The 15970-nt window shown below is 41.8% G+C and overlaps 1 protein-coding gene across 1 annotated transcript in view; it reads right to left on the bottom strand.

Moving 5' to 3' along the window:
- UNC5D (unc-5 netrin receptor D) overlaps positions 1 to 15970 on the bottom strand; it is a 274282-nt gene that overhangs the window by 213755 nt on the left and 44557 nt on the right. The window contains exon 5 of the mRNA XM_049630074.1: positions 4472 to 4615. Coding sequence (XP_049486031.1) covers positions 4472 to 4615 — 144 coding nt within the window. The remainder of the gene's footprint in view (positions 1 to 4471; positions 4616 to 15970) is intronic.

The raw sequence follows: 15970 nt of genomic DNA, 5'->3' as shown, positions 1-15970 counted from the left end.
TCTCATGCTCTCTCTCTTGCTCTCCCTCAAAAATAAACATAAAAAAAAAAATGAAAAACTGAAGTAAAATAAATCGAGCAAACAGTGGTTTACTGCTGTGTTTCATTCTAAGCGGCCAACTTGCTATGTGACTCTAACAAGCACAGGCTCCCATCTCTCCAGCCCCAGCTCTTCTACTGGGAAAAAAGGCCCAAGTCTCAAGAAGCGAGTGATCGATCAAGGGTTAATGATACAGGCAAAACATTGTGTAAGCAGATGAAGAAGAGGGAGAAAAGCGGGAAAGAAAAGCAATAGCTAAGCAGCCAAATGTTCACACATGAAAATAAACAACCCCGAATAATTGAATATTCCTGGTTTTGACAACCGTCCAGCAGCAGAACCAACAGATGCTACAGCGGCCCGACCACCTCCAGCTGGCTAGAATCAGACAAACGAGAGAAGGCCTGTGGGAGTCCCTCCCTGGAGACGGGCTTCTGCCAACCTGGTGGGGGTACATGTGGGTTGGCTTTATTTATTTATTTTTACCTTTAGAAAATCGTTTTTGAGACGGGGCCTCGGCTATTTCCAGCCCCGGGCATTTGGAAGGCAGCCAACATCTCTCTGACACACTGTGGAATTATTAAGGAGAAGACAATAGTTTAAGATGACAGGCACTCTGGTTACTAAAACAAAGCCTGTACTGGTTTTGGGACACGAAGGCAGTGATGCATTTGATTTCATGTACACGTACAACGCGTGTAACTTATATGCACTAAAATATATTCAACATATGCAGGAACTTCACCATGAGGAGGAATTTCCTCAGCAACGGAATGGAAAAGCAATCACTGCTTCCCTCAAGGAAACAACTTACGTGCACGTGAACCTTTCTTGCTAGGATGGTTCTCAAATTCCAGTTGATAGAAAGGAGTCAACAAGGTTTAGTAGCAAAGCACCATCTGCTGGGTGACCTTTGGTCAAGCCACCTAACCCTTCTGAACATCATTTATTCAGCTATTAAATGATGACGCCTTATCAATATATTCAGCTATTAAATGGATGAACGGGTTAAATCAGTATTTCCCAAATCGTGTGTCATAAAGGTTCTGTTCATTTGTTTGTTTTTATGGTCTTGCTACTCCATGTATGGCCCACAGACCGGCTGGCAACATCAGCATCATCTAGGAGCTCTTGAAAATAATAGAACCTCAGACCTTGCACCGGACTTACTGAGTCATGGGTCAGAATCTGACCCAACAGGCCTGGGGTGGAAGCCAGGCATCTGCATATCTAACCGAAAACGCGGGTGGGGCCGTGTCAAAAAAAATACGAGTTAAATAAATAAAGTACTTGTATTTATCCCATTTCCCTTTAAAGTTGAACGATGTCGAGGTGATATCATGCCAGTGATTACCTAGTGCAATCATGTCAAGTCACCGCAGTCGATACATACACCCCTTGGTGGGAGGCGCCAGCTGCCAGGGAAGGTCTGCTGGCTGTGGTTTCAAAATTGTTAAATTCTTAATGCATCACTGGCTAAATGTAGGAAGCATAAGGAGCTCTGATGTTGAACTACAATAATTTAATGAATAATATAAAAATGATACTAATTTTGCAAAGTCCCCTCAAGACAATTGTCATCAGATTCATAAGCTACATTCATCTATCAAAATCCTTATTTAGCACATTAAGATGTCTTTAGTACTTCAAAAACCAATCTCAAAAAGGAGAAACATAGTGACAATTATATCCAATTTGGCTTTTCATTTATTGGGAATAAAGACTATCCTCATGTGCAATGTGTTATTTGCTGGGAAGTACTTGCAAATAGCAGCCAGAAATCTTATTTCAACAAAACATGAAAGTTATTAAAAAAAAAAAAAAGTGCTTTTTTTTTTTTTTTCCTACAAGCAAATGAAAAGAATTTCAAGCAAGGTCCTAAAGGCAGTTTTTTTCCCTCCACTTTTGATGCTTAATGGCATTAAACATAGTTAAATTTCAATTTACATTTTAATGTACACTGGTCCCCAAGTCAAATGCAATATTTAATGACGAACCATGTCTTGACTTGCATAAATAATTTTAAATCAATTAAAAAATCTGTCACTTGCGACATAGGAGGAAACTAAAAATATGTTACAAATATAGGAGATACCATTAATTGCATAACATAGGGTTTAATGGTAATTTTTTTACTTAAAAATCACATCTTCATCACATTCATATGTGCATATCATATGCAAGAATGTCAAAACGATGTTTTGAACCCTGAAGAGATTGGTGTAATTGTTACCACAAAAGTATCAGATGCCTCTAAAAAAGTCAAGAAATGATGGAAAAGGTTTCTCCATTTGTAACATCCTTTGATCCTATCATGCTTGGAAGAGTTAGATCCTAAGGCTGCCCTAGCATGTATTTTTAAGAGACTGTATTAGCCATAATCTGCATAAAATTGACTGAGGCGCTACAATTTTAATTCAGTGCAATTAGTTTTAGTAAGTATTAACACGCCTCCTAAAGAGTGATGCTGGTTCTATGGAGGCTCAAATAGCTCATGACTGATAAGCCTACCTCTGTGCCAGGTACAATCTGAAATACTTTCTAGTTATCAGTCCCTGTAAGTCTTGCGATAATTCTATGAAGTAGGCACCCTTTCATCACTGGAGACATGAAGACACAGAGAGATGCGTAAACTGTCCGCCATCACAAAACTAAGGAGTAGAGCTGGAACCAGTAACCAGCAAGGCTGCCATGTCTCCTGGGGTCTTAACCACCATGGTCCACATGGTCAAAGAGGAAACTGCAGGAGCAAAGGCACATGTCAGAGAAGCGACGGTGATTTGCAGAACAGCCAACTGCTTGGAAGGATATAGCGCACATGATCGAAGGTTATGGGAAATGAACAAAGGTGAGCTGGGAGCCATTCTTTGCTAAACTTTGTAAGCCAGGGGAAAACCCGGAGCTTTCTAGCAAGCAGGTGACAATCAGAAATTAAATGAGCAAGTATGGAGGTGAGAGAGACTGGAGGTGACAGATCAGTGTGATGTTATTTATAATAAATCACAGAATAGGTCACCTGGACCTCAGAGACATAGAGGAAGAGGAGGAAAAGTGATATGGAAAAGCCACAAATTGAGGAAGGCCATGTTGAAATCCCTGTGCTGTTTGTTCTCTCTTTTTTTCCCAGAGAGAGACTGGGAAATTTGACCCTGACAAGGGTCAAATGCGCCAACTAGCCTGGCCGAAGCCATGCAGGGATCACAGAGCTGGTTGTGTTAAGGTAAAACCAAACATATCCCCTCTGTCAGCTGACCTGCTACTTTAGAGTCAAAAAGTATTTGTTGGCTAAAATTAACTAAATAACTACAGGACAACGGTTTCCTGTGGCTCTTACATCAAAGAGCACAGCTTACAAAATGACCTCTTCTCCTTGGCCTACTAGGGCCCAGTCAACATGCAGGAGAGGGCCTCTCAAATTGCCAGGAGAGTGAAGGTGAAATGCGTATTTTGAGAAGAAGATTTCATTTCCCAAGAAACATAAATGTCTCTGCAAATAGCAATTCATTCCTATTCTCAATCCCTAAAACCATCGACATCTGCTATGAATTCCTTGAGTCCTCAAATAAATCCCCCTTGTCCCGTATTCTTTATGGCACTCTCAAAAGGCAGCATTTGAATAAAACAACAATAACCAAGTCTGTCCTCCTTCTCTCAATTTCTTTCTGGAGGAGCTTTTACACTCCTGGGCTCACAAAAGAGATTTTATGGGGACCCATCACGGCTGGATAATGGTGGTAGGGGAATGAAGACATTTTAAGGGAGGAGGAAGGAAGTTTCTGTCCTTCTAAGTCTGTTTGAGATGATGAAAACATTGATGCTGAAATATGATAAAAACATCTTGGACTCTCCTGAAAAGCAATTTTCTTCTTCTTCCCCCACCCCCCTTTTTCTTTTTTGGAGTTCTACGTGGGTCAAACAAATGCAGTTTTAAAGCCCATTTCCATGTTTTAAGATACAGAAGCAAGAGGCTGAACAGCAGGCTATTACAAATCCCTTAATCTCTAATGTCTTATTTTTGCAGATCTGCTGGAAAGTGCAGTAAATAGTCACTGCTCACCTTTTCCCATCAATGCCCCCTTGAACTTTGTCATTGATAACGAATAGTAGAACCCATTTACACGGGTTTCTTTCTCGCAGAAACTGTTCCCCTCCCCACCCCCGGCATTGTCAAGACACCTGCGATCTGACAATCTCGGCAGAATCTCGGAGCCAACCTGATTTGCGGATTGTACTCCAGAGGCAATTTTCAACATTTAAAACACAACTTTAAAGAGTAAATTTGGTAGAGACAGAGACAGTTGTGATGCCTCCTGGATGTCCTCTGATCGATATTCTGCAGAAGCACCTGGCACCTCCAAAGCCCCCTCTTCAGCTCCGATGAACTCTGGCCCGTGTTCACACCAGACAAGAACATCACCCAGAATGTACTCACAAGCTATGCGCACGGAGGCCTTCCTGCTTTTGGAGGTCCCCAGGTGGCTCCATGCCACACACTGGCACCAGTAGTCCTCTGGCCCGTGGAAGTCCTCTACCTGCTGCCTGGTGACGTTGATAAACACCTCCCGGACCTTCAAGCCTGATGAGGAGACAGAGCAAATCAACTGAGGCCGCTGTATTTTTCAAACCAAAAGTTAAGGATAGCCAAACCTTCTCTTGTTAATTAAACAATTCTGTTTTTAATCAAGGCGAGGTTTTAATTACTCTGACAATAATATATTGCTGCTAATTAAATTCCAACAGCTGAGTAAGCTAGAAAGAATGAGTGCAAAGTATTACCAACCAATGTGGCTCCAATACCATGCAATAATTTTCACAGTAACTCGACTTGATGCTTTTTCTTTGTCTTGCTTGGTGTAAAGCCTACGGTGAGGAATGCAGTACCACAATTAACTGCTGGGATTCTAGAGGCTAACGAGGCCTCAGCACACAGACCACAGAGATGTAGTTCCAGGTGGTTCTAAATGGCCCTATCCCTGGGTATGGCAGTGGGCAAGGATCTAGCAATGTGGCTCAGGAGAAAGAGGGAACAGTGAATGTGTGTGAACAGGCCGGGAAACCAGGGAAGGGCCCTGCCTCAGCTTCAAAGGCTTCAGACAACAAATACAATGCAGACAATTTGAACTATGTGAGTCTCAAAGCCCTGAGGAGAGAGCCCAGCAAGGCCACTGTAGCAATGGTGTGAGGAGGTAAAGGAAGGAGAGGCTATTATTGAAAGAGGAGCTAAGGCTACCCCTGCAAAATAAGATAAAACTGAGACAGCCACCTCTCAATATTTATTATCATTAATTGCTTTGCATCCTCCCAAGGGTTAGAAAATGTGCTTGGTACTTCTTACTGGGGAGCGTGAGTTTCTTCCAAACCTCTGACCAAGGACAATCGGCCTTTCTTTCTTTGGGAAGAACAGTCACCTTGCATAGAGTGCCAAGGATGAAAGGGGACACGCATCACTAGCCCTATCAGTTCAATCATCACAGGCAGGACAGCAGCCCTGACAGTCAGCAAGCTCTCTCCGTTCACCGGACATGCTGAGGCTGTGCCTTTCTCTGGGACAGGCAGTGTGGGAGAAAAAGAGACCATGCCTATTGAATTGCACTTATATACTAGCATCATATAAGCCTTCAACCTACTCACTCACTACATTTTCACAACAGACTAACGCGGTAGGAACTATGGCATCCCCACTATGCAGACAAAAGTACCGTCTTAAGAGAGACGAAGTCATTTGTCTGCAGTTACACAGTCTCTTAATGGAAGATCTGGGGTCTGAACCTAGATCTGTCTTACAGCAAAACCAGCACCACGTGCACATCCTTCTCAAAAATTAAAATTCTGTCCCTGTATTTTAGGTACTTATACTTAATTATGGAAATAAGACTAACACAGGGAACATTTAAAGAAACAAGAAGTGCATAATTATGCTTTTTCCTTTAAATTCAAAAGGAATTCATGGGACAGAATCATCAGTACAATCCAATGAACCAGGGGCTCTTGATGGAGGAGGTGGAATGTGATTTTATCTTGGGTGGTGGTAGGATTTAAAGAACAAGAACGGAGGTGTGCCATCAGTCAAGGCTTGGGAGACATTCCTTTCTACCCAATCAATAACATGTTATTGACGGCGTGTGATGGAGAGAGTTTTATGACCACATAAATCACCACGTACAATTGGAGTTACACTTCCTCACATTTTAGAAGGTATCACACATAGAAAATCACCTTCATGACAGTTGATAATCTATGTTTCCCTGTTTGTGCCAAGTGCAAAAGTACACTCTCCCCCCCCCCCCCCCACAGAGATGTAAGGGTCTCAAAAGCTGAGTTCCACAGGGAATAGGAAAAAAAGCCCTACAGGTGTTTTTATTGATGGTGGTGTTTTTGTCTTCGCACTTAAAGAAACAAAAAGTGTAAGTGGAAGGATGAGGGCGAGGAGGAGGCAGAGTTGGGAGGTGAAGAGAAAAGGAGAATAAAAACGAAGCAGAGAACAAAACAGGATGGTTAGGACAGAAAGCAGAGCGGAGTGTGGCCGCCCATGCCGGGGATTCGAAAATAATGTGAAATAAACAAAACTAAGGAACGAGACTGCAGGGATGAGGGCTTGTGTTATATTTTTCTCTTTTATTTGAGGCAAACGGTGGATGACCCTACTTTGAATAGTGAAAGGGATGAGACAGAACATCAAATCAATGCACCCAGAGGTCAGAGATACTCTGTCACAGTGCAGAGACATGCGGAGACAGAATATGCCTACCATTTAGGAATCAGGGGTTTCATCAGAGAAGCATTCTATAGGCTTGAGAGGTCAGAATGGGTTCAAGCTGATGGGGAACAATTTACTCTCACAAATCCCCAGAAACAAGAGGCAAATTACACCATGCAGGGCCACCTGGGGAAGCTAGGAGGCAGAAGGGGCACAGGAAAATGGGGGCAAGAGCCTTTATTGTGGTTTCCATGGGAAGACACGGGACCTGGTAAACAGGTGTAAAATTGTCGAGTTTGAATCATTTCAGTGGGCTCAGGAACATAATGGCTGTCCCCAGTTGTCAGGTAGCTGGTCCTGAAATGAGCATAAGTGAATATTGCCCTGAAGTGTAAGAGCTTAATAAAAGTAGTAGCTCAGGGTCTGGGCTCTGGACAGTTTGTTTGCATATAAAAGGCACTCTTACAGGCAAGCTATCTGCTCTCTCCAGGAATCAGGCAGCACCCTCTGGCAGGACATCCCTCCAGGGTGAGTAAGACCCCAACATGTCAGTGCATCCCATACAGAAACTAAACGTGGACACATGAACAGACAGCTGCATATTTGTTTTGGGGAAGCATAAACCATAGACCGGGGACCATCACCATGAAGGTCCGACCTTACCTTACCCCATGTCCAGAAGTCTGCAACCCTTCCTTCAGACTAATGCTAAAGTCACAATTGCAACACTGGGACAGCTCATTTACAAGTTCTTCACCGGGGCTTTCCCATCAGATTGAAGCAGCCAAACGAATATAAACCAACTATTTGCAAACACAGTGTATTTTTCCTGCAGGCTGCATCAGGGTGGCAGGCTCCTTGCAAAGGCCACAAGTGGGGCGCCTGGGTGGCTCAGTAGGTTAAGCATCTGACTTTTGATTTTGGTTCAGGTCATGATCTTAAGGTCCGTGAGATCAAGCGCCACATCAGGCTCAGCACTGATAGCGTGGAGCCTGCTTGGGATTCTCTCTCTACCTCTCTCTCTCTCTCTGTCCCTCTTCCACTTGCACCTACACGTGCATGCTGTTTCTCTCTCTCTCTCTCTCTCTCAAAATAGATAAATAGATTAAAAAAAATAAAAATAAAAGGCCACAAGTGACATGACCTCCACCCCCGTCTGGCCAAATACACTGTCTGGATTAGACCTTTCTTCTAACATGAAGTCTTCAGTCTTGTCACATCATTCCCTCTAGGAGACCTCTTGGAAAATCATGACCATTGTGGATCTATTATGCTTATCTCTACCGTAACAAGAAATAATTCTACTGAATAAAAAAAGTTCTAAATAGTATATTCTCTCTCAAATCTCCATTATAGCGCTGTCTAGTGATACACACACACACACACACACACACACACACACACGTGTGAGCATGACCAAACATCCAGGGAAAGCAGCTCTATTTAAGGAAACCACTGCCCACACCCCTCCGCTGAAGTTCATCCAACAGCATTGCAGGGATGGCCATCTACTTCCCCACCTCGAGAGATGGCAGCTAACTTGTTCACGGGAAATACTACAGAGGAGCAAAAATCCCAGGCACACAGAAGGTGACATCTCATAAATAAGAGCAGCACTGCACCTGATGACTTGTGTAACTCTAATAAGCACAGAAAAGTCCAACCCTTTAAATTACTGTGTAAATTATAACCATCAGCCTTTGTAATGGACTGGCGTCTTACAGAATATATAAAAATATGACTATGGGACTGATATGCTAATAAGCTTTCGACGCTGTTGGATGTTTCGGTTGTACGGAGACTAATGTTGGCAGCAGATGAATAATTGCTCTGCATGTTCTAAACATAACAGAACAGCACAGACCTTCATCATTTGTCAGCTTTATTTGTTTAAATGAGAAAAATGCTGACAGCAGTTATTGCTGTAATCCCCTTATTTATCAGATAGAAAACACTAGTTACTCTTAGCAGGTCTAATCCTGGTGGGAGACTGAAAGTTACAGAATTTTCAAACTAATTGAAGGTATACGTGTTAGTGTTCCAAGAAGAGAAATACAGAAGACAGCAGGAAGGCAACGGTGAGAGAAAAAGAAGGCAAATCATTTATTCCTGGCTACCGTTTATGAAAAGGGCTTTGAGTCTTAGTCTTGACTTGTTCCCTAGCAAAGAAAGAATTCTGGAATAGTATTTCACATTCAGCACCACACCCACTGCAGCCCATGGCCTAATAGCTGTCCCACACCTTTTATCTACTGCTCATTATCGTACTTCCACAAATCCCAAAGGGAACATCCTGCCATGGTTATTGTTGCCAGCCTGCTCTCAGATACACCTGGTGATGGGCACCTGGGGAGGAATTTGACATCATTCCCTGATGCTTCCCACCCCTCCTAGCTTCATGTCCCTCAATCTTTTGGAAGTTCTCTGTAGCAGGATGCTTAGCTTTACTAAACTGAATAACTAAGTTTCAAGAAGGGAAGTCAAGGATCCCTCTTCCTCCTTGGCGTATCTTTCATATCCCAAAACCACACAGAAGAAGTAAAAAACCAGCAAACTGGGTTTTGGCGAATTGTTTTCTCAACTGATGCTCTGTACCCTCTCCTTGGGCCAGCTTAGCTCTGCATTTCACCAACTCTGTGCTTTATTTTCCACATTGTAATGGCTCACAATTGGGGATTAACCGAGAGAATGAGTAAACTGCTCTCCAGAGACAAAGCTCCAAACAACTATTTCCAATACAACTTCATGAGTAGCACAGGGCCCTCCTCCCTCAATTCTTTGGGAAAGAAAAAGGAAAAATGAAACTCTTCTTGAAAAGCAACAGTCTCATATTCAAGAGCCTTCTCCAATGAACCATTGCCTACTTAGGTTTCTCAGTCCCCTCCGATGCCTGCATTCGGCTGTGAGATCGTCCTTCCTTACCCATGGTCCCTGGAGAAGACAGAAAACAACTCACACATCAGGAGGCAGAAAGCCCACCACTTCCACAAGGGAATATTTTTCATGTGCCTCTTACTAGTCCAGGGCTAGAGCCTAGAAAACATGCTTCAGGGCACCTGGGTGGCTCAGTCGCTCGAGAGTCTGACTCTTGATTTTGGCTCAGGTCATGATCTCATGGTCCTGGGATTGAACCCTGCATCAGGGTCTGTGCTGAGCATGAAGCCTGCTTGGGATTCTCTCTTTCCCTCTCTCTTTGCCCTTCCCTCACTTGTGCTTTCTGTCTCTCTCTCAAAATAAGTAAACATTTAAAAAAAGATGTTTGAGGGGCGCCTGGGTGGCTCAGTCGGTTAAGCGTCCGACTTTGGCTCAGGTCACGATCTCGCGGTCCGCGGGTTCGTGCCCCGTGTCGGGCTCTGGGCTGATGGCTCAGAGCCTGCTTCCGATTCTGTGTTTCCCTCTCTCTCTGCCCCTACCCCGTTCATGCTGTGTCTCTCTCTCTATCTGAAAAATAAATAAACGTTAAAAAAAAATTAAAAAAAAAAAAAGATGTTTGAAAAATGAGAAGCTTCCCCATATTTTGAATAGCATTATTATCATTGCTGATTATTGTACCCTTTTATAGCCCTTTACTTTTATTATTAAGGTAACCACATGTAGTATCTGATTTCATCTTAACATCATGTTATTATTGTCTCTATGCGTACCTTGTTGCAGGTCCCCTATCATAGGCAATACATCAGAGATGTTATACAGTTTGTAATGTACATTATTTGAACAAAATAAGTGAGTCATCATACTGTGCCTGCCACTACACCAGGTGCTGAGGATACTGTGACAAAGCAGATGAGCAAGATTCTTGCCCTCAAGGAGCTTACAGGTTAAAGGGGGGAGACATTTCAACCTACCCCGACAAGGCGGCATGGGAACTGCCATGACAGGAGAAGCGCTATGGGACCACACAAGAGGGGCTGCTCACCCCTCCATGCAGCAAGAGCTTCTGGGGGTGGATGCCATTCTACCGGGGACATGAAGGCTGTCTCCTTACCCAGTCAGCTTGACGTCTCAAGCAAGGCTCTGGGAAGGACACACAGATGGGACACATATTTAAAGTTTCAGAAGTCTGACATATTAGGGAAGCATTTTCACGGAAGCGTGCCTCCATTACTTTGGGGACCTTAGATATCTTCAGGCCAACATGCTATTGAAAATAGTAAGTTAAATGTAGATAATTAAAAGGTAGAACTGTATTTCATTTTCCTGGCAGATGCTTAATTAGGGCTAAATGTCTTTTGCCACTCCATCCTAGCAACAAGATTAAAATGTATTTTGATAAAAAAAAATAGTCATCCTTTGAATGTGTGCAATGCCTAATGAATACTCTTTAGTTTCCCCTAGATAATAACCACTACACGTATTCCTCAGAAGCACAAGTTCAGAGTTAAGTACAGAAACCAAGAATACACTCAAGCTCTCCAGTTTCTTCCACACCAGAGATTAGAATTAATCAGCACAGAGGTGTCTGGCAGAGGAAAGCAAATTAACTGGATAGTGTTGTCTGATAGCAGAGAGAGGGAAACTCTAGAGCCAGGAGTAGACAAAGTAGGGTTATTTAGAGGACATCACCCTGCAGATGACTCACTGGGACATCACACTCATAGCTTGGTGGGCAACAATTGTGACTTCCAACCCAGCTGCCTCAATAAGTGACTTCTGTTTCCTGAGGTCACTCAAATTACCTCCGGGGAGTAGATCATGCCCTGAGGGCAAGGCATATATCATACAGCTTCTACCTCTCACAGCGCTACCAATGGCTGGGAGAATTACATACAGCGTGAATGTAAACTGAAGGAATGAATCACCAGCCAAGTGAGAGGTTATTCTATGCAAGACAGTTACTTGCATGTGAATAATACTGGCCCTTTTGTCTATTTGAAATTATAAAAGTTCGCAACTTTCTGTTTGTTTTTGGAAGAGTAATCAACAGCCGCTTGCCCCATTAAAAAAAAATAATAATAATGAGAAATTTCAGATTTATCCCTTTCAAGGCTACCCTTGATTGAGCACTTGCTGTATATACACTGGGCCCTGGGACTCTGCATTCCTCACAGCAGTTCTATGTGATAGATATAATTATAGCTATTTTACATCTGGGGAAACGGAGGTTGAAGGAAGCTAGGTAACATATGTACCTCAAAGCTTGTAAAGTGAGGGCCAGATTCCAAACAAACCTGGTATCGTCTAACACTGATACCCATGCTCTTAACCGCTACATGGTCTTCAGGGTTTCTTTTCGATTCTTGTAATTCCTACTTCAAATAAATATACTTCTGAGTGTCGTATGAACAGAAAAAACTGAAAATGTCCAAAGGCACTGGTAAAGAATTTAGTATGTACAACAAATCTCTGGTCCCTGTCAGGAATTGTTATTAAATTACATAAATGGTGAGCTGCTGTCTCTCTCTGCTAAGGATGGAGTGAGTGTAAGTGGCTGCCAATTTTTTTGTAGGTATGGGTCAACTGGACACGAGAGACAAGGTCTTCTATACTCTGTCACAAGGTTATGGAAAGAATGCATAGCATTTTCGTGAAAACCTTTTAAGAATATGTCAGTCCTCTCTGAAAAGCACAGGGATGAGCAAGATGAAATCCAGGGTGGGATGGGAGAACATTTCTATAAAAGTGAGTTTTAAACCCACAAACTGTCAATGGAACACTTGAGAGATTGATTATTTCTGTGTTATGTGGACTAAAATATATGCTTCCCAAATGTACCTTGGTGATTTGTGAATCATTGAAGGCAACTTCAAATTAATGGTTTTCTGGAAGAAACTATATTCAAATCCCCATCACCAGCACAGCAAAGTTCTTAGATACAAACTTTAAAGATTTAATACATTTTTATTTCTACTCTTCTCCCTTTTCTCAACACAATCCATTAACCTTTTATCCCCAGAGAGGGACTCCAGTTGTTTAAAAAGGAAATCACACACAATGAAAGCCCTGAAATGATATTCTTTAAGAAGAAAAATATTAGTTTACCGGAGTTGAGACTTTTCCCATAACACATTGGAATACACATTATTTCACTCATTAGAGTTCAATATCTCCAAGGCAGAATAAGATAAGAGCCACGGAGCATTGTTAAGGGAACTTCTGTTTTTATTGAACAATAAAGAAGTGGTTTAGCTTATTGATAACTCAAGCTTCCCACAGGCTACATTACCTTCATTGCCAGGGATGGGTTTTCCTGGTTCTTGTTGTTTCTTTTCTGTGTGTGTGTATGTGTGTGTGTGCGTGTGTGTGTGTGCGTGCGTGTGTGTGTCTGCCTGTTTACTACATTAAATCTCTTAATTTCTCTGTTACTGAGCACTCTCGCCATTTCTCAGGGGCGTGATTCCTAGGTAGGGATTACCTCTCAACTCCAGATGTTAACAGAGGAAAATCACAAGGAAGAAGAGTTCTCATATTTCCAAATGAAATGAGGCAAAACAAAAGAGGACCCCTTGGCTTGTGCAGAGAACTGAAAGTGTACATTACTGAGAGGTATGGCCATGTCTGTGCAAACACAGTAACTCATGTCAAATAAATTGTGCCTTTTGCAGGAAAGAACTCTAGCTCTGGGTTTTCTGAGCTAAATTGTGTGAAAACACACAATCCTTTTTCTTCTTATTTGAACTCTTAGATGACGGGGCCAAATTACCAGAAAGACCAAAGGCACTTTGCAGCCTTTAACAACTGAAAGGACTTATTGCTTCCAATTTGGAAAATACAAAAGATTCTGTGTCTACTCCAAACACTCCCGGTCTTATGCATTTCCCAGTAGGACTTTGAAGAAAGAAAATGTTAAGTAGAGAATATCAAGGTTCTCTGGGAGCGTTCAGATGGAGACTATGTTGGCCAACGATAGATAAGCAGTTACTTCTGACTTCTTAAAAGAACATGAACAATTCTCTACCTCTGCTCAAATGTGGTCCTACTTCCTTGTCCTCTTGGCGTCCTTCCCTCCTCCTGGACCAGCAGGAATTGTCTTACAGACCCAATCAAAAGCCATTAAGTCTGTAAAGGTAGTCAAGCCCTGTGCTAGAGCTCCACACTGAAGAACCCAAGGGAAGTAATGCATCTATTTTTCAATACCTGAGGCCATTTTGCTTCCAACCTTAATTGCACTTATGTATTGGCTCGGCATACACCATCTGCACTCATCTTTCTCCGATTTCCACTATTCTTCTATTAATACAGAGCTTAGGAAACATAATTGCAGTGTGCAGTAGACAGTGATTTTCATTAACTACACAGAAGAAAACTGTTTAGGGAGAGACATTTTTTTTTTTCCTATTGATTCAATCAAAATGACTTGGAAGAAAAGGTTGTACTTATTAAATTCTTTCCAAAAAGGTAGCTGTTAAAATTTAAATTCTTTCTCAACAAAAAATTGGTATATAATCTCTTCAGGTTTTGTCATTTATGATTTTTTTTTTTGTTCTTCTCAGTTCCTTTGAAATTCGTGACTTTTTATTGGTCTTTTTTTTTTCTTTTTTTCTTTAAGTGGAGAGAAGAGACTTTTACATGGAAACAGAGAATGTAATCAACGCTGCTATTTGCAAGACATGGAGTTGCCTAGCAATGCTAGGGGAATTAAAAGGGGGAAGCAATAACAAAACAGAATGTTGTGAAATTACAAGAGGGTGCAGTGTTAAATTGGCTTGCAATACTTACCAAGAGGTCTTCCAATGAGAATGGATATAGGATTTTCTAGGACTGGTATAAAAAAAATACCTGGCCATTTTCAATGTTCTTCCCATCTTTCATTTGGAGCAGTTTACCCAATGGGATTCTGCTATTGTGAGTTCATTACTGGACAGAATCTAGGCCAGAAACATCGGACAATAAAACACAGCCTCATTGAGCCACTGGTATTTGAGTCCTTTCCAGTTGGACTAATTGAATATAAGATATATAAGCCTTTCACATTCTCCCATTGTTTTACAGGCTTTTGCTCACATGGCAAATGCTCTTCCCTTTGTTGCCCTCTCCCAGATTTCAGAATCTTCCTTTCAAGTGTACACACCAAGATAAATGGGGCTGCTCTGCTCATGACTCAGTCTCTCCCAATGCATGGAGTATCTAAGATCCCAATCCTGGGGGCACAAATGCAGACATTTTGCTGACACTGAGGTTGGCTCTGTCTTCCTCTTTTGCCTGAATTATGTTAAATCATTTGAAGAAAGATACTATATATTTGCAATCCTAGAAATTTCTCTGTATCTCCAGATGCTATAAACTCTTGTCTACCAGAAACATGACATAGGAAAAAGGATTGGTTCTCACAGAGATGGCAGAAATGATGAAGGATAAAGAAATCCCAAAGGAATAACTATGGGATTATAAACTTGGGAAATGGAAATATGAAAAAGCTTCACGATGGAAAATGATGAGCCATGGGCTAAAAGCCATCCTTATGTCAGTAAGGGAATTTGTGAAAATTCTTATTAGGAAGGAAAGCACAGGAATCTGTATGTAAAGATGGCTTATAGTGTGGAGGAAATATATCTGAAGTAGAAACCAGGAGATCTGGGTTCTAGAAACAGCTATGCCATCAACTGGTTGTAGCTCTTGGAACTAAAGATTTGTATTTTGTAAAACAGGGCTGCTAGGTTATTACTAAGGTCCCTTCCAGCTCTCAGATCTAGATTCCAGAATTCCAAGCATGCTTTTGGTCAGAAGAACAACATCTCTAAAGCAGACCCATTTTTTTTTTTCCTTCCTCATATTGGTTGCAAACTACAAGAGGAAATTGTGATAAAGTGTTAGGTGTTTCTCTACCTTTTGAAGTTATGCATTTATACTGCAGTCCCAAATGAGTTCAGAATTCTATAAGGTTTAACATATATATACGTATGTGTGTGTATATGTGTATATATATGTGTGTATATATACGTGTGTGTGTATATATACATGTGCGTCTGTGTGTGTGTGTACACACACACACACACACACACACACACACACACACGTTTAGTTCTCTGTCTTCTTTATTGATCCCCAGGCAGCAACAGAGTATTACCTGAAGATCTTTTGGAACTAAGTTTCACTTCTTGTTTTGGAACAGAGTGTAATCTTGTTGCTTGTTTGTTACCTGTTGATACTCCTCTTCCTGACTCCTAAGGAAGTCACTCTCTGGATCCATTTCGTTTTCATATTCCTTACTGCCTGTGGACAACTCATTTCCATGGCTTCGTTATTTCTGGATGACCACCACGTCTACTGTTCTAGCTCTGAACTCTACAAGCTCCA

The sequence above is a fragment of the Panthera uncia genome, chromosome B1 (assembly GCF_023721935.1).
Source record: "Panthera uncia isolate 11264 chromosome B1, Puncia_PCG_1.0, whole genome shotgun sequence".
Classification (NCBI taxonomy): domain Eukaryota; kingdom Metazoa; phylum Chordata; class Mammalia; order Carnivora; family Felidae; genus Panthera; species Panthera uncia.
Note: the sequence above shows the minus strand (reverse complement) of the source record. Positions and strands in the feature narration are given on the sequence as shown.